General features: G+C 36.2%; 2 protein-coding genes across 3 annotated transcripts; both read right to left on the bottom strand.

The window, feature by feature from the left end:
- Nucleotides 1-34: 34 nt before the first annotated feature.
- On the bottom strand, nucleotides 35-10,613 carry adgrg4b (adhesion G protein-coupled receptor G4b; the record flags this gene model as incomplete). Its single annotated transcript, XM_084105394.1, has 22 exons — nucleotides 35-449; nucleotides 538-702; nucleotides 778-879; nucleotides 961-1,241; nucleotides 1,350-1,455; nucleotides 1,542-1,810; nucleotides 2,005-2,126; nucleotides 2,299-2,402; nucleotides 2,511-2,556; nucleotides 2,634-2,759; nucleotides 2,847-2,993; nucleotides 3,409-3,577; nucleotides 4,111-4,315; nucleotides 4,668-4,777; nucleotides 7,033-7,097; nucleotides 7,241-7,274; nucleotides 7,373-7,455; nucleotides 7,558-7,631; nucleotides 7,727-7,870; nucleotides 8,289-8,437; nucleotides 9,071-9,164; nucleotides 10,007-10,613. 22 exons carry the CDS (start codon nucleotides 10,611-10,613, stop codon nucleotides 298-300), a joined length of 3,354 nt encoding a protein of 1,117 aa, XP_083961520.1. The 3' UTR covers nucleotides 35-297.
- Nucleotides 10,614-15,044: 4,431 nt separating this feature from the next.
- Nucleotides 15,045-23,674, bottom strand: fhl1b (four and a half LIM domains 1b). Of its 2 annotated transcripts, XM_084104146.1 has the most exons (6): nucleotides 23,572-23,674; nucleotides 17,804-17,978; nucleotides 16,701-16,875; nucleotides 16,269-16,438; nucleotides 15,963-16,149; nucleotides 15,045-15,866 (listed from the first exon to the last, which is right to left on the bottom strand). In XM_084104146.1, exons 2-6 carry the CDS (start codon nucleotides 17,957-17,959, stop codon nucleotides 15,712-15,714), a joined length of 843 nt encoding a protein of 280 aa, XP_083960272.1. In that variant the 5' UTR covers nucleotides 17,960-17,978; nucleotides 23,572-23,674; the 3' UTR covers nucleotides 15,045-15,711. The 2 variants fall into 2 exon arrangements, with proteins under 2 accessions (XP_083960272.1, XP_083960273.1); XM_084104147.1 differs by lacking the exon at nucleotides 23,572-23,674 and having other exon boundaries at nucleotides 17,804-18,384.
- Nucleotides 23,675-24,202: the final 528 nt, after the last annotated feature.

Raw genomic sequence — 24,202 nt, 5'->3', positions numbered from 1 at the left:
TTAAGGTTTCTCTCAGTACTAAGCTTACGATTTTCATTCAAATCCATTTTAGACTTTATTGCAGATTTATTATGGAAATGTACAGGTCATTCCACATTTTTACAAACAAATCATACATTTACATAATTTTCGTTTAAGATAGTTACAGCATATGCTAGGATATAATTTGAGGAATCTGTTTTCAACATGTTTATTTGTTTATTTATTTTTCTTAAGAGCCAAATGTCATTTTAAAACTGAAAGTTTCTAGAAAAACACATTCTTTAGTACAGAGCAACAAACAAAAAACAGTCACATTTATTTGGAATAGATATCTGTGTTGAATCCATTCTTCCATGGCCTTGAAGGAAACTCAAGCCCACTTCCTGTGGCAGGAGATGCATCACGGGGAAGAACCGACAGTCCTGCCCTGGCTCTTGGTATTACCAAACGGTTTTCATATACTAATCCTACCACAGGAAAGGTTAAGACAAGCAAATGTAAAAGATTTGAACATTATAGCATCAACAATATATCTTATTGGTAACAACATCTTACCCAGGTCAGGTCTTGTGATAGTCACCTGACGTTGGCTGGATTCTGAGGAAACCGTTGAGCTCTGAGTTGAATTAGACTTGATGGATCTCACAGATGCCATGAAGGGAAACGTATTTGGTGGATTGGGTTTGTGTTTGGGAACCACAGTTGCAGTTTGGCTCCATTCTGAAAACAATCACAAAGTTAGTGCTTGTGCTTTCCATGATGATTAATATTGCGAGGAAGAAATTTGTGCTTTACCAGAGTATTCCTGCAGCTTGAAAGCTCCACAACATAAATGTATTCTCCATTGCTTCCGTACGTTTTCCTTCATGAGACAGTGGAACACAAAAATGAAGAATCCTGGAACAAATCACAACATAGAATATTAATAGATTGGATTGTAAAGCTGAATCTAAATGAATTTGATGTGCTCTTTCTCACCTTGAAGGCTGTTCAGTATGGAGAACAGATAGAGGAGGACCACTTTGACAGGACCCCAAGCGAGAAAAGCCACAGACCAGGTGAGACCCAATAAAAAGGTAAGGCTCGCCACAGCCCGCAGGTCTTTCCAGATCCCACTTCGGGTGCCAGCAGGTTGATTGACTTGCATATTTCGGATCTGGATCAAAACCACTAAGAAGATGGAGCCATTGCACAGTAGTATGAAGGCTATGTAGCTCACTACTGACATGTAAAAAACCACATCGTTTTGTATCCAGCAGCTGAAAAAGAAAGGCATGACAATTATTAACTTACATTTGACACTATAGTCAATTTGAAATGCTGTTCTGTTACGATTTTCATGCTAAAAACCATCAAACTTCACTTACAACATTTCAGAATCATCCAGTGTCATTTGGGAATCACTGATGGTGTTCATGCCATATGCATCTCTCTTTATAGCCAGCACCATGCCACATATAAAAAGTGGAATCCCTGTGCAAAAACATGATGGCTGTTAAATGAATGAATTAAAAACATAAATCTGTCTCTGAATGTTTTAATAAGCTTAAATCTCTCACCCCAGCCAAGTAGGCAGAATTTCAAGATGTATGAGGGCACATACACATTGAAAACTTTGATCAAAGCAAAGTACATATTCACAGCCCCCAAGCCCATCCAGGTAAAGGAAGTCAGTAAGAAATAGTGTAAGGTCACCGCCACAGCAATGCATAGGCCATATATGCCAAAAGAAGAAATCCAGGAATTCAGTAGGAACACCAGGTTCAGTCCCAGCAATGCAATGGACAGGTTCAACAGAATTTTGGATGGGTAGTCTCTTCTTAACTTCCTGTATTAAGATGCAATGCATCCAAAGTCAATGGCAAAGAAATGTAACATGAAAAATGACTTTTAAAATATAAAGTTTATTGTAAAACTGTTTGAATAGACATGACAGTATGGCATATCCATTGTGGCAAATATTATAGCAATGCATGTATGCTGCAATGCCATTTATTAACATAAAATATTAAAGCATCTTACTCTAAGAGGGTGTATGTTAGCACTGTGATCCCAAGAAAGCATGAAGACACTCCACAGCCCATGTATGTAATAATAGTGAGGATTCTTTCATTATTTTCATCAATAGGAGTTCTGGACACGTCCTTAAAAAAAAAAAAAATAAATCTTGGCTTAATACATAAAATATTCAAATGCTATTATTATTTATAAAGCCAACATATTTTATATATTTATTGTAGCCTATTATTATTATTATTATTATTGTATTTATATACTATTTTTCAAACTAATAAAGTAATTGTAATTGTGTCGCACCAGCAGCACTCCAAAGTGGGTCATGTGATCACAAAGACAGGTTGTGTAATCTTTGCTGATATTATACGTCCAGCACCCCTTTGGACTCCATCCTCCATATCCATCTAAAATAGTACATTCATAAATCCACCGACACAAATACACTTATGAGACATAGCACCTAATGTGTGAAGAATTATAATGTATTCATTCATTTAGTACAAGTGACTTGCCATTCTTATTGAAATCCCAGTATACACACTGGACATTCTGGTCCTTCTGTCAAAGGTAAAGACAGTTACATTTTTTTTGCCAGTGTTTTTTAATTCCTGGACATTTCTAAGAACTCCACTTACTTTCTTAGTTGTTAGATGGCGCAGAGTGACTGCAACATATTCTTTTAGGTTTTCAATGGGTCCTGTGGCATTAGTCACACTTGCAGACACCACATAAGTGTTCAGTGTTTTCATATCTGGGTCTTTCTGTGGCAAATTCACAAAAAGTAGCGTGTCAAAATAGTGTCACAAACAAACTGTAAAATGAACATCTGCCTCAGTAACTGAACTCACCTTTGTTCGAAAGAGAGTTGGAACACCATAAAATTGAAACTGAATACGGGGGCTGGTATCGTTTACGATTGGGAATCTGTCTTGTATTTCAGAGGGAAGAGAAAGGAAGGCCACTGTACCATCAAAAGGCTCCTGGTTGATATAAATCTATAGAAGAAAAACATAAGATTTGATCATTGTGTGACTTTTAAGATGTCTTACATATATTATGCATTATATTTGGTAGGAAAAAGTGATGGCAAAGCTGATTTTTCAGCATCATCGCTCCAGTTTTAAGTGTCTTATGATGATCCTTCAGAAATCATTCTAATATGCTATTTCTTATTAGTATTAATGTTAAAAACAGTTGTGCTGCTTAATATTTTTAGGGAAAGTTCAAAAGATTTATTTAAAATTGAAATCTTTTGTAACATTATAAATGGCCTTACAGTCACTTTTGATCAATTTAATGCACCCCTGCTAAATAAAAGTATTAATTTATAATAAAAAAATAAAAATAAAATTATATTATATATATATATATATATACTGACCTCCAACTATTAAATGTGATTGTGCTCACCTCAGGGTTAAAGCCTTTGTTTGTGGATGAGACTCCAAAGGTGAGGTTATGGAAATTTTCTTGGTCAATATTGACCACTGATATTGCCAGGGCAGAAGCTGTTAAACTGACTGTGTCTCCATTGAGCCCTACCATCTGGTCTCCAACAGCCTCTGTGATGTTCAGAATACTACACAAAGACAGGAAAGGATTTTCTGTTTAAATGGAAAGTATAAAATATCCCTGTAAAATCCTCACATAAAACATCAGACCTAATTTAATTAATATGTAGTTACGCACAACACATTTCACGGCCAACCACATCAAAATGGCATACTTTTACTGTGTAATAAAAATCAAGCAAATTAAATAAACATTCAATGTCACACACACCCACTGATTTTTATAATGTACAAACTGTATATTCTATCTTACACTATCCCTACCCCTAAACCCAACCTTTTGCTTTTCAAAAAACATCACTTAGTATGATTTATAAGCTGTCATCTTCATGGGGACCAAACAATGTCCCAACAAGGACAAGGATTTCGGATGTCGCAATCTTTGTGGGGACATTTTGTCCCTATAATGTAGAGTTTACCAGGACACACACACACAGACACAGACACACACACACACACACACACACACACACACACACACACACACACACACACACACACACACACACACACACACACACACACACACAAAGACACACACCTGTTGGTAAAAGGTAGCAGGTCGCTTTCAGACTCCAGGATGTCAGATGTGATGTTGAGGATGACCCCTCCCAGCGGAGGTGTGATCACGCTAACGTTAATCACATCGTCTAGTTTATTCAGTATCGTTGAGAGCTCGTACTCGTCCAGATATTTGTTCTCATGTATCAAGTCCTTAATAATGATCAGAATATCTTCTGCATTGTCTAATAGGGAAAAGCATAAGGGAGTGTTTTGAAGAAATGCGCATATAACATAATATATCAGGATGATATAGAGGCTAATGTGTTAAAATAGATTTCTACACTCTTAAAATTTACTTATTGGCATTAATGGTTCCATGAAGAACCTTTAACAGCAACACAACCTTTCCATTGCACAGAATGTTCTTTATAGTGGAAAGAAATTTTTTAGATGATTAAAATCACACATTTTGGTTCTGGAAATTTTGGAAATGGTTCTTTTAAAAACTGGGGAACCCAAAATGTTTCTTCTTCTTCCTTCTATTTACTTAACAGGAAGCTTGTGTATCTAATATGAATTCTAAGAAGGGTTTACCATTAGTGACTGTAATGTTCTCCAGATCTGACACACTGTTGACCACAACCTTGCACTGGCCCAGGTCTGGAGATTTCCAATGAGCATTGTTAGAGTTTGCATCCAGAAAACTAGGGAGACGGGTGAAACAGTCACAATCAATAAACATATCAAACCATGAATTATTTCATTTCATCAAATTCCTCTAATAATTAGTTCAGAGCTGCCTGACTCCAAGATACACAACATTATATAATGCTCATCAGGTTCAGGGTACCTGTCTATCTGTTTTATGGCTGTAAATAAACCTGAAACGACTGGAACATTGTTGTAATGCAAGAGATTGTTTAACCTCTGCAAATGAAATCGATCATACAAACAGTTCTGACGTTAATGATACCACCATATGGAACATACATATGTGATTAATTGGTTTACAGCAGCCCCTGTAAATATTAAATCAAAATGGCTTCCTCTTTTTAGAGTTGGTGATTAGGAGCAACAACCCTGACAGTGGATTTATAGACAGATCATATTCTGTAATCAAGGTTTCATTAAGCAGAAAGGCAAGTATGAACTGGCAGTGTTATAATGATTTAATGCAATTATTGCAATACATTTACATTTATGCATTTGGCAGACGCTTTTATCCAAAGCGACTTACATTGCATTTCAAGGCACACATTTACATTCTTATCAGTTCTTGCTTTCCCTGGGAATCGAACCCATGACCTTGGCATTGCAAGCGAAAGATTGCAATATGATCAAAGATTAAGTCACTGTGCCTCTAGTGGCACCAGATGAAACTGCATTCAGTTGTTCATTTTAACGATCTAAGCACATGGTCTAAAGCGCACGGCGCAAGTGCACTTAGGGCGTGTCCGAATCCACTTTTGCTAGTTTAACGACGGAAAAATGGTCGGTGCACCCAGCGCATGGTCTAAAAGGGTTGTCTCTATTCTCTTAATGAGTAATGGGTGTGTTTTGGGCGTAACGTGCAAAAAACAATCAGAGTGTAATTTCCCATTCCCTTTAAAAGCCGGTTGCGCTTGCCCCATGGCGGATTCGCTATTTACATGGCGCATTTTACAAATGGAAAGACGCGTCTCCAGAGCACAAATGGATTGCTCGTGCGCAAGGTTAAAGTGGCAAGCAGAACATCTACGGGACAAGCCGGATTCTACCATGCCTTTATGTAGATAATTTTAATGTTTTACATTAGAAACCTTTTATTTTTATTTGGCATGTTTGTGTGCTGCTGCGGGTCCCTGTGTGTGCAATAAGCCGTGTGTAAGCACGTTGTGGACCCGCCTATAGGCGCATATTACTAACGCGCACTTTAAATGACAAAAATATATTGCGCCATTGACTTTAGACCAGGTTTTTGTTGGTCAATGGCACAGTCTATTTCAGTTGATAAATAGCAACGCGCCAACAATGCGCCTGAACACACCTCTTTTTTAGACCAGCAAGCCATGGGTGCACAAATGGGCGCAAATGCATTTGCTATTTAAACAACGTGGCGCTGGATGTGAAAATGATAACTGCGTCAGGCGGAAACTATAGCAAAAAACACTTGCGTTGCGCTGCGCTGGGTGTATGATAGGGCCCATTGCCTCAACGTTTCCTCGAAGAACAAATTTAATGTTCTGCTTAAAGTTTCCATAATTAGTGTTCGTATAAGCAAGGAAAATAATTCTTAAAACTTCCCAGAACTTTAAAAAAAATAATGTTTCATAACTAAATGGGAATGTTGGGAAAACAATACTTAGCTGGGAATGGCGGGAATTATTCTAAATTATGTTTGGTGCTGTAGTGCTGCAGAAATTACACACTTTACCATTAAGCTTCATGTTCTTGTGGGTTGGAAGCAATTTATAACATCAATTTTGTTTTAGAAAAATTGAATATTTTCAAGAGATTTACAAGAGAGGCTCTTACCATTCCCTATATGCTGTCTTTTCACGGTTTCCTTTACAGGGGAGTGAGGTGTTGTGCTGAACCCCAACTTGGGGCCATTTAAAAAGCCCCTGTCTGGTGTGATGGTTGTGTTCAGGACATGGCCCTGTTTTTGGAGATGAAGAGAGTTGTACTGAGAATGAATCATGATCTGATTCCCTCATCATCAGATTTTTTTTTTTCTTCAGATATAGCACATACCAATATAAGAAATTACAATTTCCTGAGGTTGGGCATCCAAGCATACTGATCCACTGGTGTATGGTTGCTCCAGAAGCCAGTGAATCTGTTTTTGTGTGTCTACGATGTTTGAGGAAGTTGTTACCTGAGCATGAAAGACACAGCTATGGCTGGGAACAAGCCATATCAGATAACCACATTAAATCATGTTGTACGTTCATAACAATTATTATTCACTATTGTTTACTTTTCTTCAATTGCTGTTGAGATCTTGTAATAAAGATCCCACCTTGTTTTTGAGAACTGGGGATGCTGCGAAACAAATGAACAAGATAATAGGAAATATAGTTATTTTGTGTATCTAAGAGAAAGATAGATAGATAGATAGATAGATAGATAGATAGATAGATAGATAGATAGATAGATAGATAGATAGATAGATAGATAGCATGTACCTTTCCAACTACTTTGGATGATTTTGTTTCCACACTGCAAACACAAATCAGACATGCATGTTTAAAATAAAATCAATAGTGTGTCTTGGGATTGGGTCTGTTCTCTGCAATATAACAACAAGACTGACTAACCTTCGTTTTCGTGCACGTTTTGAGGAGGTCACGAGTTTGAAGTGCAACACAGATATTCCTTTACTAGAAAGAGTTTCATTAAGCTGTAATGATGATAAAAAAACACTACTGAAATATGATACCCGTTTCCAGTTTGACATGCAACACGTCTGGATAAATTCAGGTTTACTTTGTTGAGATCTTACCCAGGTTTCAATTATATTCTTAGGGTCACCAGAGCCTTTTATAGTCACATTGACGATGACATTGAAATAACTATCTATTTACAGGACAGAGACATTATTAAATATGCCACACTTCACAAGAGCAGTAACTGTAAGAAAACAAAAACAAAATGATATTGTAATTCTTTACCTGATATGATTCCTTCAGGTGAAGCTGTAGAAGAGCATGTAGTTGTATTTAATGCAAGGCTTGTGGAGGATAAAACTGTTGTGTCTTTAATTGTCGAGGAACTTTCTGCCAGCGTTGTTTCCATGAATGGTGTGGAGATAGTGACTGTTGAAGACATGTAGTGAAAAACAGTCAGAGAATCCTGTGTGTATCTAGAATTACATATATTACTGTTCTGTTCCTGTACAGACTTGTTTCAGTGGAGGATGAAACAACTGCTGTTGTTGTTTCCATTTGTATGGGTGTTGTGCGTATTGTTTTTGCAGTAGTCAAGATTTGACTAGTCACAGGCATCGGCTGAGGAGTTGTGGTTGTTAGTGTTTCAGTTGTACGAGGCAAAGATGACGTTGCTGTTGTTGGAGTTGTGTCTGGTAAGAGATCTTATAAAGAGAGATCAGATCATTGAAAACATGCATGCCTGCACTAGTACTTGTTAGATACATCAGAAACATGCTTGACTATGGAAAATTGTTGATTTGGATGGAGATTATGCTTTATTTTCTTGGAGTACTATCTGATTTACCAATAGGGTATATGAAGATGGCATCAGGACTTGTAATTATTTTGTAGTGGTCTATTTTGTAATGCTTGGCAAGGATCTTGGAGAGTTCATCCTGAATTTTTCCTATATCAACACTAGGAATCACAGTCAGGTGAGCCAAACAGTCAAACCTATGAAGAAACACAAGAATGACATTATCAGTAGTCAGTCCGCTTGTGCTATAGGGCGACATTTTGCAGGTGTTTACTTTCAAAAATTTTTAAGATAATTTGTAAATGCGTGATAATTTCAATATACAAAAATAAATGTACGAAAAGCACAAATGGTATTTAGAAAACTCTTTCAGATTGTGAATATCATTTAGAGGTGAAAAAGATGAAGTAGATCCTCACTGGCTGGCTCCAGGACTTGTCGCCAACAAGTTCATGGTTCCCTCCTGAAGAGAGAAATCTCTTAGTTAGTTTGATGAGCATGCAGATTTTTATTTTGTACAGATAGTCTTAATGCTACTGACGCACCTCTGCATTTCTACTGGAAAGTGTGTGTAAGCTGTAGAAAGACAACAAGAGTAAATTTAGATTCAGGCCTGAAAACTTTTGTACTGTGTTTAGAGAGATATTACAAGATCTTACCCTACTAAAGGTTGCACTATGACTCTGTACAAATGTATAGTCCTCCTCAATTTTACCTCTTGCATTACATGTGTCAACTTGGAGAGAGGATAATATACAAATATTATTGACATTTTGTCTTGTACTAATAGCAGTAAAAATTTAATATGCGTTTTGTTGTTGCTCACCCACTGATGTGCAACTTCTCTAGCATCCTCAGTGCTTGTTTTGCTTCCATCTTCACGAAGGATGATAAACACTAATTTTACTTCATAATAACGCCAGTCTGAAACATAGGAAATTGTGTGAGGCATAAAAAAGACCAATAAAGATGGCATGGCGTATACGACATTATGTTAGCAAACATAATTTAATTTTGTTTATGTGGACATAATTTAATTAAATCAGCCAATACATACCAGCACTTTTCATAAATAGGGAACTCTGTTGTACTCCATTACTTTTGAAAACATTAGAAGCAAAAATCCTTTTTGGTGGCCCTATTTTGATAATCTGGTGCTTAACATAAAACTAACCTACTATCATAAAAAAGTAGCGAAGAGACAAGCAAGTAATATTATTCCATTTTCTCATTTTACACAAACTGGACTGTTGATTTTGTAATACGCGAGCGTTCAACCTTGTCCCCAGAAAAACACAGAACGTTCCCCTAACGTTCCCATTTGGTAATTGTTTTTGGGAACCAAATAAGAACGTTCTAGGAACGCTCTCTGTAGGTTCTCTTTTTATAACCTAAAGAGGACGTTCCCAGAACATCCCCTGCAGGTTATTATTTTATGACCTAAAGAGAATCTTCCCAGAACGTTTAAGTAATTACTGAATTTTTTTTTTTTTAAATGACCAAACGCTCCAGACCTCAAGGCTGTGACCTCTTCACAGATACAGGGCATCTTATCAGAGCGGACAGACAAATAAATGACAGTTTCTTTGTTTTTACAACCAGTAAAGTAGATTAAAAACATAGTTTGGAAGATTTATTTTTTGGACATTCCCATAAATTATTATTTTATTTCATATATATATATTTTTACAGGGTACCCTATTTGTGGAAAGGGCCATATATATCCTATCAATAACAAATTTGGTGTGTGCATTTTTGCCTCTTACCACACTGTTGCGTAATGTCTTCTCTAGGCTTGCAGTGCATGGCATTGTCCCAGATTTGTTCCTCCCAATGCAGAACATCCCCATCAGTGCAGGTCAACCCTGAAATGTCCTCAGCGCTGCGTTCACGTTTCCACACCCTGAACAAACTTAAACTGCCCTTCAGTTCTTTTCCTGTTTCAATGTTCATATCGCCATTGGAAAAATTGTGGGCCACAGCTAAAGTCAAAGTGCCACCTGCGGCCACACTACGGTAGTCAGGGTACAGAGCCGTTTCTGTAGACTGTGCCTTTAAGTCTACCTTGGATCCATTAACATAGACTTTTGGCTCAGTCATAGACTTGGACCAGGTCATGCAAACTGAATGCCAGTTTCCGAAGGACACCACGGAAGATTTGGTCCAGACTCTTCCAAACATTATGATATTTAGGTCTGATCCAGAGCCCTTCATCCCTAGCTCTATGCGTGTCTTATCAGGGTGCAGGTACGTGAATGCGGTCCACTGCGCGTTGTTGATCTTCCTCTTTATGTTCACACACACGCTGAGCTCTTTCAGGTCAGGGATTGTGTGTTCATTTTTCAGCTGCCAGTATGTACAGTCCTTCGTCATGAAATCCACCTTCTTCCCCCACAGACTGTCATATTTTACTGAACCTCGGGTGTAAAATGAAATTATGTAAATCATAACAAATCAACAAAACATAACAAATTGTGAATTTTAAAGTATTTTGCACAACAATAATACCTCCATTCTTCAATGTTATTATACATAGAATGAGGACGATGAATAAAGCCTTAACCTGTTTATTGCGTTTTTCCATTCTCCACCTGACAAAAGGCGAGAAATAAAATTACACATAAAGATAAAACAAGCAATCAGAAAATGGTTTATTTCTAAGACAGTATCAAACTCCACTGCAGTGGTCTAAAAGAGTTTTCTCAGCATTTTCCATATAAACCATTTATAATTTATTGAACATATTGCAATTAGATACATACATACATAGATATTTCAGTTACAAATATCAATTATTCAATCATTCTTGCATCTTTATGAATGCAAAACAAAATTTAGATGTAACAGAATGCAAGCAAAATTAAACAATAGTTACTCACCACATTCAATATGTGCTAGTGTCAAATTTCCATGTAGGTAATTTCTTCATTCAAGAGAGTAACTGTACATCAACATGTATGTTGATTGATGTGAAAGGTATGACCATGAGAGATATCTTGTGTTCATCTTTACAAGTTCCCCTGTCGTCCTATTGAGTTATTCATTAAGCTCATCGATCATCCACTTATTCAGATTATGACCATCTTCATAAAGCCAAGTGCAGCTAAATGATCAGTCCGTATAGTTGTTATATGATTAGCAAACAACAGCTGCAACTTTGAGGTTAAGTCTATTTGTACAATTTCTCTCTCATATTTGCAAAATTTCATAGCATCGATGTAAACATATGCAATAAACCTAGAAGCACTTGTTTTTGCTGGCCAGTAAATCACTTATGATAACGTCAAAATTCAGAGAACTTTATCCATGACGCTACTAATTGTAATACCATTGCTCTTGAACTCTTGAGGCCTACATTGGTGAGTTTGGACATTTACATTACAACAGTGGTGTAAAGTATTTACTTTAGTATCTTTTTGGTTACTTTGAACTTTGACCGCTTTTCTTGGTTATTAGTGACAACGCCACCTACCGAATTAGAGGACCAGCGACCGCATGTTTTTCTAGAAGATGCTGGACAACTATTGGAGTGCGAGTATCAAATGTGAATCAATTTTTATTTGTTTGAAGGATTTGTTTGCTTAGGGATAAAATTCTGTCATAATTTACTCACCCTCAAGTTGTTTCTTCTGCTGAACACAAAAGATTTTTTGAAGAATGTCAGTAACCAAGCAGTTGATGGACCCCATTGACTTCCATAGAATTGTTTTGTTTTTTTGTTTTTTTGTTTTTTTGCTTTTATGATCTGCTTTTATGATCTGCTTTTATGTCATTTTTTCCTTTTTTATTCAGAATATTTACAAATGTGTTAGCTATGGCATGAAATATCTGATATTCCGATTGTCAAATACATGCAAGTGGAAGTGTTGTTTAAACACCTTTATATCGATCGCGTTAGTTGAGCTGTATGCGCGATGGGCGCCGCCATGTTAGTTTGTGCCGCAGACGCAGTTCAGAGAATCGGATCTGTTGGATTTACAACACGTGAATTCATCCACTTCTCCCGAAATACTTAAAAGTAAGTGGCTGGTGAACTGGGAGAAGAATAGAGTAAACATTAAAGTTACTTACACAATGTGTATCTGAAATGAATAAAACGTGCCGATTTATATTGGAAAGGATTATTATTACCTCTTCCATAGACATCAGTGTGTATTTTACAAACTCTAAATGTATTGTTTTTTTAGTACTTATGTGAATTTATATGTCTGAAACCTAAAATATGGCATTACACGATCGTACGTGCGAAAGGCTTAAAGACAAGAAATTTTATGACACAAAATTTTGAAATGTTGGCTTAAATCAAACACATTTTAATTAATATTGTGTATATATATATATATATATATATATATATATATATATATATATATATATATATATATATATATATATATATATATAAAAACACAACGGAAAACAAAAACAACGAAAAAAAACCCCCAGCTAGCTGACCAGAGGGGGGGCGGCCGCTCCCCCCGCCCCCCCTGTTCCAACGTCTATGCTTGTAACAAGTAATGGAGGCATTTTCAGGTACAAGGCTAACATCTATCTAACATAGTATGGAGCTCATAATATAACGATTTGAATTTGAATTGTGTAAATTTGAATTATTTGCAAGTGTAATCTAACAAAATTGAATTTTAGGTGGTAGTTTAAATAGTTCTGAATTTGATTTTTTTTAAACGAATATTGAACATTTTAAATTTAACAAATTGAAATGTTTTTATGGCTGAATTTTATAGACATGTATTTTCAAACAGCTAGTTTTTTTGTTCTGAATTCGTATACTGCAAATATTCAGTTAAAAAAAATACAGATTCAAGTTTTCAAGATGAAGAAATTCGGAACTTCAAATTCAGTTTTCTAAAATTCAAGTTCAAAAATTCAAGTCTAAAAATTCAGATCTTACAGAAAGTAGGTCACAGGTCATCCACAGGGAAGAGTAAAGGATCTCAGATAAGTCAAACAGAGCATTTTGGCTGCACTGCAGTAGTTTTCTGCCGCAAACGCGGTGGTGGTTCAAGAGAATCAGTGTATCTTTCGTTCAGTCGTTTTTTATTTAATATTAAGAGTAGAAAAATGAGAAAACAGCTTGAGTATTAGATTTCTAATATTCTAGTAATAATAGTCCTCCGCTGCAGCAGTTGCACGGAGCTTACAAAACTTAACGCGTGTATTGCAACTATAGGCTACATTTAATTTTCTCATCAAACAACTAGACTAACGAATGGCTCGGTACAACAGAAGAGCTTAGAAAGGGCTTTTTCTCTGTGTAGACCAGCAGTTGGTCTGAATTTGCTATAACCTATAGCTGCTAGCCTATTTTCTGGACTGTATAGGCTAAGTCACGTTTTATCATGAAACACGTTAAATAATCTAAATGTTGACTTTCAAAAGTAGGCGCGCCAAGAAGGCTATTCTCTGTATTTTGGTTCATTTTTGGTGAGTGCCAGAAAGATCTAAAGAGACCGAGACGCGCTAAAGCAGCGCATCATGTTGTTTTATTTATTTTTCAATTACATGATATTTTGTAGTCATTTTGAATGTACACAAATAAAAATATACATTTTACTGTTTCGAATGATGTCATATTATCTGTATGACTATAAATAACAGCAGTGGAACAAATCCAAGAGATGGCGCTCGCGCATCGCGCTCTCACACAACATAGTATCAGTTCTGGCGTTGCTTCATATCGCAGACTGTTCATTATCAAAATGAAACACAGTCAACCAAACATATAAAAAGTTATTCTGCCTAATTTAATTGGTCTGTTGTACAATATAAAGGGCAAGCTGTGCCGCACACCAGACCAACTGCTGGTCTACACAGAGAAAAAGCCCTTTCTAAGCTCTTCTGTTGTACCGAGCCATTCGTCAGTCTAGTTGTTTGATGAGAAAATTAAATGTAGCCTATAGTTGCAATACACGCGTTAAGCTCCGTGCAACTGCTGCAGCGGAGGACTATTATTACTAGAATATTAGAAATCTAATACTCAAGCTGTTTTCTCATTTTTCTACTCTTAATATTAAATAAAAAACGACTGAACGAAAGATACACGGATTCTCTTGAACCACCACCGCGTTTGCGGCAGAAAACTACTGCAGTGCAGCCAAAATGCTCTGTTCGACTTATCTGAGATCCTTTACTCTTCCCTGTGGATGACCTGTGACCTACTTTCTGTAAGATCTGAATTTTTGAACTTGAATTTTAGAAAACTGAATTTGAAGTTCCGAATTTCTTCATCTTGAAAACTTGAATCTGTATTTTTTTTAACTGAATATTTGCAGTATATGAATTCAGAACAAAAAAACTAGCTGTTTGAAAATACATGTCTATAAAATTCAGCCATAAAAACATTTCAATTTGTTAAATTTCAAATGTTCAATATTCGTTTAAAAAAAATCAAATTCAGAACTATTTAAACTACCACCTAAAATTCAATTTTGTTAGATTACACTTGCAAATAATTCAAATTTACACAATTCAAATTCAAATCGTTTTGTCATATTATGAGCTCCATAATAGCGCTGAAACCATGATGTCGTATCTGAGTTAGGCTTAAGGTAACATTGGTGTTCTATTGTAATTCAAAACAATATAAAGTAAAATGAACATTTTATTCTATAGCATGTTTAAAAGGTACAGTTAAATTAACAAGAGACTTTTATCTAAAAACAAAGCATATTTTTGAGGTTTTTAAAGCCTACATACTGATTTATCATTTACTAATTCTAAGCTACATAATGCCACTAGATGTCGCTGTTTTATGAAAAAAAAAAAGACATGGCAAATACAAATGACAAGCAGTTTTGTCAGAATCTCAACTTTATTTATTTTTTCTCAGATGATACAAAGGTAAAATATGTATTTTTTGAATGTTAGTCTACTGTAAGGAGAATGTGTAAGTAAAGAGAGCGACAAAAGCTACGCATTTTAATTTTTCCAGTATTGGTTTTTATGACAATTACAAAAAAAATACAATTAGTATTTCAAATCACAAGGAAGCAATCTAAAAGATACAGAAACCCATATTACTGTGCAGTTCAGCAGCCAAGATTACAAGCTGTTACAGATTTAAAAGTTATCAACACAAAGCTTCATTTGATACAATGAAACAAGTCGTTCTGAAACACAGATGTACCTGTCATATGTCTCAAACAACACACACACACACACACACACCTCTCTTCATTATCCATCTGTCATCCTGTCTCACAATTTTTCCTGAGACAAATGGGCCTTTGGAAAGAGAGAGGATAAGTTTTCCCATCAAAGCCTCTAGGTAAATGTAACATTTCTCACAGGAAATATCAAACTCCCCTCATAAAGAAGCCAGAACCAACATAACAGAAGCCTTTGTCAATACTTCAACATATTTATGTGGGATTTCTGTATAAATTCAAATGAACGCTGACATTTTTTTTCTGAATTAATCTCTCTTTTTGTCTCCACGGTGAGTAGGCGCTTACAGTTTCTTGGAGCAGTCAGAGCAGTAAATGTCTCCATCGCGAGCTACAAAGCGCTTGTCTGCCAGGTTAAGAGAGCACTTCTTACAGTTAAAGCAGTAATCGTGCCAAGAGCCGCCCTCGTAGTTCACTACGTTCGTAGCCTTGCCAAATCCTGTGGGATGATTTATTTGTCACTTTAGTTCAAGTCAAATACGTTCAAGAAGAATGCATAACGTCGAGAATTGTGTGTCTGTGTGTGGATTCAAACCTGTAATGGGATTCTGGCAGCTGCTGCATTTCTTCGCCACGGTGCTTTTGTAGCAGTCCACACAGTAGACCTTTTCCTCGTGGGAGGTGAAGCGGGTGCCAGCCAGAGGCTTTCGGCAGGAGGAGCACACAAAACACTCCGAATGCCACGGCTGGTCCTGGTAATTCACACCTCCTGTGGTAATGGGCTGGAGGACAAAACATGTGGAAGCAATAAAATAACATGTTTTGTGTTTACAGAATATTAAGAAATCAATCACTTTAAAAGTGATCCTTAAAAATCCATTCATTCTACTAAATCTTTCACCTTCTTGCAGCAAGCGCATTGTTTGGCAAATTTCTTCTCGTGGCAAGGGCTGCAGTAGATGTTGTTGTTCTTTGTAATGAAACTTTTAGAGCCGATTGGCTTTTGACACTGATAGCAGGTGAAACACTCATCATGCCAGGAGTTGCCTTTGTATTCCACATTCTCAGTGCCTGTATCAAACACATTAGAGAGAAAAACGGAAAGTACAGTCGGTTACACATGAATATATTATACATAAAAAAAAGGAAATGAATTAAACAAGAAATATAATGTCAGGTTATGTCTTTATTTTATGTTTTAGTTCATTTAATGGTTGTTTTATCTTATTTTAAAGCAATGTGTGCTGAGGCCCTGTCTTTCAATTTGCCACAGTGAAAATAAATATTTGACAATGATTTATTGACTGAATATAAAAATACATTTATATTATACCTGCCAGTATGGGCTTGTAGCAGCCATGGCAGCGAGGGGCGTCCTCACGTGAGCTACACGTCCCACACAGGACCCTGTCATCCTTGGAGGTGAAAGACTCCTTGGCCAGGTTCTTATAGCACTTGGCACATCGGAAACAATCTGAGTGCCAGTACCGTCCTTTATGGTGAAGCTCCTACAGAGAAAGGACTGAGACTGAGAGATGTACACACATATAATATAACATAATATAATAATATTTTGTGAAAGTAATATATTTATATATAAATATACATTATCATTCAAAAGTTTGGGGTCAGTACGTTTTTTTTTTTTTTTTTTTCAGCAAGGATGCATTAATTAATCACAAAGTGACAGTAAATACATTTAGTATTTTTTAGTCTATTTCATCAAAAAATCTGGAAAAAGTTTCCAAAAAAATATTAAGCAGCACAACTGTTTCCAACATTGAGAATAAGAAATGTTTCTCGAGCAGCAAATCAGCATATTAGAATGATTTCTGAAGGATCATGTGACACTGAAGACTGGAGTAATGATGCTGAAAATTCAGCTTTGCCATTGCAGAAATAAATTACATTTTAAGATATACTAAAATAGAAAACAGTTTTAAAAAAAAAGATTGTAATAATATTTCACAATGTTACTGATTTTACTGTATTTTCTTAAATCAAATAAATGCAGCCCAAAAAATTCAAACATCTTACCGACCCCAACATTTTATAACGGTAGAGCATATATTATATTATAATATATATATATATATATTTATATAAAAACATGAGAAATACAAAAAATGTATGTATACAGTAGCCTATTTCTACTTTTATCTTGACTTCAAAGCCTAATTTATATAGATTACTGAAGTTGTAAAAACCTTTTCTAAACTATTACATTAGTAGCCTATGATAAGTGCTCTTATCCGACATTGACAGATATGGGTCAGAGCTATAAAGCATATGTCAAGTTTAATGTCAAGGGCACAAAACACATTAGACCAAGATTTCAGCCTGGGTTTTCGTGGCATTTTAACAACAGTACCACCCATGGAAAACACACACACACACACACACACACACACACACACATATCATATCACGCGTTACCTTAGACTCGGTGCTGATTGGCCGTCGACACTCTGTGCAAGTGTTGGCGCAGAACTTGTCAAAGCATCGCACGCAAACTGGTTTCTCGTCTTTCCTCACAAACTTCTTTCCACTGAGGTCCTCGCGACAGTAAAAACAACTGGAACGATCTGCCATAGTCCCCCAATAGACCCAGCTGTGAGAAATAATAACAGCGATTACCTCGTCGTTATCATAAAATTTGGTCATAAAAATACATCATGATGAATAAATGTAGAAAAAAAGAAAAGGAAAAAAGAAAAAAAGCTGAACACGTCCCACACCCCCTCATGTAACTAACAGTGTGCAGAGTTTCCTCAGGAAACTGAGGTAATTTATTGATAAGATAGTTTGTTCCGTTTTCCCTTTAGCGGAGGAGCCAAATTGCTTTGAGCTGTTATGTAACCATAGGCAACAGCAAACAGCACATGTTTTTTATTGTCCTCAGTTCTTATCTTGATCTGATAGCGGGTCAGTTCAGTTGTAAAGCAGGTTAGCAGACTAGACACGGGCTAAAAGTAAGACAGATCCTTCAGTATGATAGGCCTACATCTCTTCACAGTAATGATGATGAAGAAGTGCACTCATTACACGCATTCATACCTAAATCAAATGATCTCGTGAACCAGCCAAGGAAATAATAAAAAAAAAAAAATTGAATTTGTTATGAGATATTCGATTATAAACGAATGCCTGGTTTGAATTACATATTGTTTCACTCGCCAAAACAAACGTCATGTACTTTCCCATGTAGTCATTAAAAATGAGGGCAGAACACTTCCTGGGTATGAAATATTAACTTTTGTGCAAATGCTTCAAGCGAATATGTGCATGTTTTAGTATGCGGGCACACATTTGATCGCTTTGGTTTATACGTGCTTAAGTATGTCTGGTATGCATGTGGTGAGATGAGGAATGTTAACAGTTCTTTAACAAAGTTTGAAGAGGGAACCTCTCATTCACTTAGTGAGTTCACTCACACATCTGGTTAATTATTTAGCATGCATCACATATGAATAACTTCTAGGTGTTGTCTGTCAAATAACTAAAGGCCGTGGTATGACATATTTTACTGATCTCTACCGAGTCCCAAAAGCGGAGGAAAAAAATAACACGTTTACGTTCCTGTCTCCTTTGCAAATGTAAACTCTAACTAACATCCTTAATGGGTATGGAGCCAGAAAATCCCAAACTTTCAAATTAAACTGGGCAAATTGTACTGCACAGTCCATAAATATGTTTTGCTCAAGTTCTAACATCACTGCCAAAACCAGAATAAACTATGCCAATTTCTATCTCACTGACTTTCTCTAGCGTATCGTCCCCTATGCTGACCAGTGGTCCTGCTAACACATCTAAAACCAAATATCCCGTCCATGTCTGTTTTAGACTAGCAGAAGTATTTTTTAATGGACACAGGAGAAGTATCTGAACTGTAATGAGGCTTAAATATGTGGGATCTGTTACAGGACTTGGCAAAAGTGGTCTTGTTTTTCCAGAAAGTTCCAAGACTTCCGAAATCTGCTGTTCTTCATGATACCTTTTCCAGTTCTGTGTTTCCTGGTCAGTTAACTTTAACGACAGACCAGATAGACATTTGGAGATAACATTTTAGCTCAGTTCTAACAGCCGCTCAGCAAAGCTCATACGTTTTCAAATGGGATTTATTGGAGGGTCAAGTAAGGACAGAAATGAGGAGGAGAACAATGTGAACCAGGGGCTGGATACACAAAACATTTCTCAACTATTATTTTCTTTGTATTTTCTAGCTCAAGATTAAGAACATTTGTTTTTCTGAAAAGACTTAAAAATATTATTATCTTTATCTTTTTTAAATATTATTTTTAGATTATTATAGATTATATTTTTCCTTATTAAAATATGTATTTTTATTTATTCATTTTTCAAATGTTCCCTAAAAAATGAAAGTGAGACATTATTATTATGCGTCATCATTTTTAGTAACATTTTTATTATTTTTAAGAATTGTTTATCATTAAAAATAACAACTTTCATTATTTTTCCTTCAGATTTTCATGAAACCCACCCCAGATTCAAACTCACATCGCCCACATAAGAACGCCACAGCACATGTGCTAACCACTAGGCCACAACTTAATTTACTTGTTAGAATTAATAGCAAACAGCTCAATTCAAACAATGAGCAAAGAAGGGAACCCGCTAAATGGGTCACAGATAAGTGTGAAAGGGGGCATTTTTACAGACGCTGATGTAATGGCGAACGGACAGACTCTTGTTTTAGTCAAATATTTAATGTGATCTCCAGGGAGATGGCAGACTGTTGAGACTTGAATCTGGTTTCAGGATGACCTCATGCACCAGCATCTGGAACGCAGTCGGGCGAGCGTAGCAGCCAAAGCAAACGAGGGGAAGAATTGGAACAGTCACGCTGCTCGCGACCCATTGGTTGATGCGATATGAGGGAACTTGAGAGCCTGTGAGACTTCAGCTGAAGAGAAAAATAATATGGTGATACGGACCATGTTTTTTCCTGCTTTATGCTGCTTTTGCATGCATTTAACAAGTTATTTTTCTTTTCAGGCCCACAACGGGGTGCGGTGCATATGATGAAGGCGACCAAATTAGAAGTTGGGCAATGACATCACCTGCTGGTTAGCTCAAAAATATCACTTTTACAGTAATTACTGCATTCGCAAACCACACACATGAGCGCACTTGTGCATATGCTCTAACCCAAACAGAGAAACATATGTTGGATGAATTGGCTTTTTAAATGCATTTTAAGGCACAAATGGTCCTGATTAGCAAATGTTGGTCATCTGAAATATGGTAATGGAATCAACCCTGTTTTACAGCTGGTAAAATTGAGGGGGTCTTGGTAGAGCGTTATTGTGTTGGCATGATCTACTTGCTGAAGAATGTGGCAAACGCTTGGAAACAGGAAGCCAGTGAAGTGGCGGTAAGAAGAACAGGCGAGACGGCTGGCCAACTGTGTAACCCTAGTCCTCTTGATCTGCAGTCCTAAATACACTAAGAGGAAACTCAAACAAGACTACCGTTCCTCTATAGGGTTAATCTGGAGCCACATGTAAACCACCATATAATTACACTGATGCCTTCATAAATTCATTATAATTTATAATGTTTCTCTTAAAGGGACCTGGCTGTAACAATAGGCTATTTATTACATGGCGTGCTGGAATACTTTCTGAATGGCCAGTCACTGGATTTTGCTGTCAAAAGTACAATTTAGTGCAACAGTCGTGTTCGGGAAGTAAAAATCCTATTCATTTTCTCCATAGGGGAATTCATTTTTAACAATAACTTATAAACCGTTAAAGACGGAACTACTGTGAGCTACGAGGTTGTTAATCAATGGTATATGCTTTTGTTGAAGGAAGCCATCAGTGCACATTATATCAACTTATTTTTGAAATATTCATGTTTAACAGTGGAACTCTGGGTAAAAACTACATTACCCATGATTCTGTAAAGAAATCTCCACCAATCAGAGAATCAAAAGCAAATTTCTCCGAAAGAGCTCTTTAGTGCTCGTCTTCTCCCATGAAGCACAAGTCAATCTCACTATTCTCTCAAAATACTTTGTATATATACAGGACATAATCAACATCTTTAAATCAGTTGTTTTATATTTCTCCATTGTTTTTAATTCGATTGTCATTTGCAATGCTTCATGGAATTGTAGTGAATCTATCCATCATAAAAGTGCTCCACACTGCTCCGGGAGGTTAATAAGGCCTTCTGAAGCGAAGCGATGCGCTTGTGTAAGAAAAATATTCATACTTAAAACTTTGTAAAGTAAAATAACTAGCTTCCAGCCAAACGAACATACAGATTCCACTTACGCCTAATTGTTATTTTACGTTTCCAGAGAATAATAATAAAAGCTGTTTCTTATCAACTTTAAAATCAGCCCTATGGTGTAAATATCACCCTTTACACTCTACGCAAACAGTTTGCAATATTTGTTGTAGGCAGCGCTCATCTGCCTACAACAAATATTGATCTGCCTTTATATGCATAGTCAAATACCTACACAGAACAGAGGGATATGAAAAACCATATTAGTATCAATCCACTGAGTTCTTACCTAAATGTTTCGACATATGCTTTTACCAACAAGCAAAAATGGGGAGGAAATGAATAACTTTTCATCTGACATTAAAGGGATAGTTCACCAAAAAAATTCAAATTAATTATTTACAGTATTCACCCTCAAGTTGTTCCAAACCTGTATGAATTTATTTCTTCTGCTGAACACAAAAGAAGATATTTTGAAGAATGTTGGTAATCAAACAGTTTTGGCGGTAGCCATTGACTTCCATAGTATCTTTTTTCCATACTATGGAGGTCAATGGGGTCCATCAACTGTCTGGTTACCGACATTCTTCAAAATATCTTTTGTGTTCAGCAGAAGAAATAAATTCATACAGGTTTGGAACAACATGAGGGTGACAGAATTAAATTTTTTGGGTGAACTATCCCTTTAAGGGAATGTCAGATGCTTCACAGGTCCCCACTGTGTTCTTAATAGCAGGAGAACACAAGATAATTTCACGGACGTTAAACTAGATCTGCGTGGATCAGACGTAAATGAGGAACAGACAGATCTGTTGATGGTGATGTCAAATGTTCATTGTGTAGTCTTTAAGAAAACCCTTTGTTATACAGTAAGTGCAAAGGATTTATTAAATTTTTTAGGAAGTTTGTTGCAACTGGCCCCTGATTCATAATCAGTCATGAGCCAGTGACTCAAACACATGAGATCATACATGCACCCTTGATACAATACAATACTTGTCTTGGGATGAACAGGGAGTTTGGCTCCAATTTTCAATGTATGTTATGTCAATACTTATTGTTATTAATTTATGGACTATTCATAAGGTATGCGACCAAACTTTTTTTAAATATTAATTACCTTAGTAATAACACGCTTAATTCAGTGTCTGTAAAGACACATCATTTCAGCCAGCAAAAAGTGTCAGAATGGGAAAATGGTATGATATGATTTTCCTGTGCATTTTACTTCTTCGGAATGTGCAAAAGATAATGATAGAGTTATGGACATCAAAGACAGATATCAGATATTTATATCGCCCTCATGGGGTGAATTCCTTTCTGCAGACAATTTAGACAAACTGTCCAGCAGAGTCTCTCAGCCCATCAGTCCATACCTTAGACATGTGGCTAGATCTCTGGAGTGAAAATCTTTAATAAGAAACAGATTTCAGAGGCTGAAAGAACATGCAGAAAATCCCTGCAGCCAACGCCCCATTACTGTACTTACATTAATGCACCTCATTTTCAGACTCACTGGTAGATCATAGGTTAATCAACAGCATACTGCACATGTAAGGGTAGGTTTTGTCTTAGACAGGTTAAATATTAAACAGCGAAACCATTTTGAAAATGTGAACTTTTTTCAAGAGTATAATGATGGATGTTTGTTATAAGTCTTGGTGGCAGGTGAAATAAATTCCTGTCGATCAACAACACTAAACTGATTAAAATATTTTTTGAAATCACGAAAATTATTTTTACATTAGGCCTATATATATATATATATATTGAAAATATATATTTGATTATTTATTTATTTAAATATGAAAACATTATTTTGCTAAAATTTCTGCCTCTATTATTTGATGTTTTTCTTAGCATAGGTCTTTGCATGTAGGCAGAATAGCACGTTCTTTGCTGCTTTGTTATCCTCAGTTTTTAACCGTTGAGAAAGTTAAACTTACCTCTTTCTGTGGGACACGGTGCTGTAACGTTAAGTGTCTTGTCCGCTGCAGCCACAGTAAAAGTTTCAATGTGTTTTGCACTTGGTTGGGTTTTGCGTTGGTGGGTTGTCGAGAAGTCTTAGCTCATAAATATTAATTAGGCCATGCTAACGTTCATTGGTAGACGTCCAATGGCGAAATCTTTCTTCTTAATATTAATTAGGTAAAACTGGCGCTGCGCAATTACCATCTAATGACGAAGATTTGGCTCATGAATATTAAGATATTTTACCATCGTAGGATTCGTAAACCACAGGGTGTGCGGGTTTTCATTTATTCGCCGCAAAAAACAATCAAATTAAGATCCAACAGTTTCATTCTATGAAAAAGGAGCCCTTTCCATTATCAAAAATGGATTTAAAAGCCAATTTCTGAAATATCTTCAAAATTCCATCAGGCAGTATGTCTAGCAATTTCTAGAAAGCTACGTTTAGCAATATTTACCTGTTAAAATACGAAATCGATGGCAGTATATCTTTTTAGTAAATTAATCAATAATTAATTTAATTTAGTAAATTAAATAAAATTAATTAATCAATAAGACACTGGCTTAAAAAGTACATAAATCCTCATTTATTAGAGGGTCCAACGG

This window comes from Abramis brama (genome assembly GCF_963993115.1).
Source record: "Abramis brama genome assembly, chromosome: 25".
Lineage (NCBI taxonomy): Eukaryota > Metazoa > Chordata > Actinopteri > Cypriniformes > Leuciscidae > Abramis > Abramis brama.
The sequence above is the reverse complement of the archived record's forward strand: the minus strand, read 5'-3'. Positions and strand labels throughout refer to the sequence as shown.

Bases quoted from the DNA above. Each gene is read 5' to 3' on its own strand.
- fhl1b (XM_084104147.1), bottom strand. From the start codon at position 18,031: ATGACCAAATTTTATGATAACGACGAGGTAATCGCTGTTATTATTTCT. The intron at 16,439-16,700 runs GTATAATATAAA...TGTTTGATACAG, and splicing joins CTACAAGCCCATACTGGCAG to GCACTGAGAATGTGGAATAC. The intron at 15,867-15,962 runs GTTTGAATCCAC...ATCATCCCACAG, and splicing joins CTGCCAGAATCCCATTACAG to GATTTGGCAAGGCTACGAAC.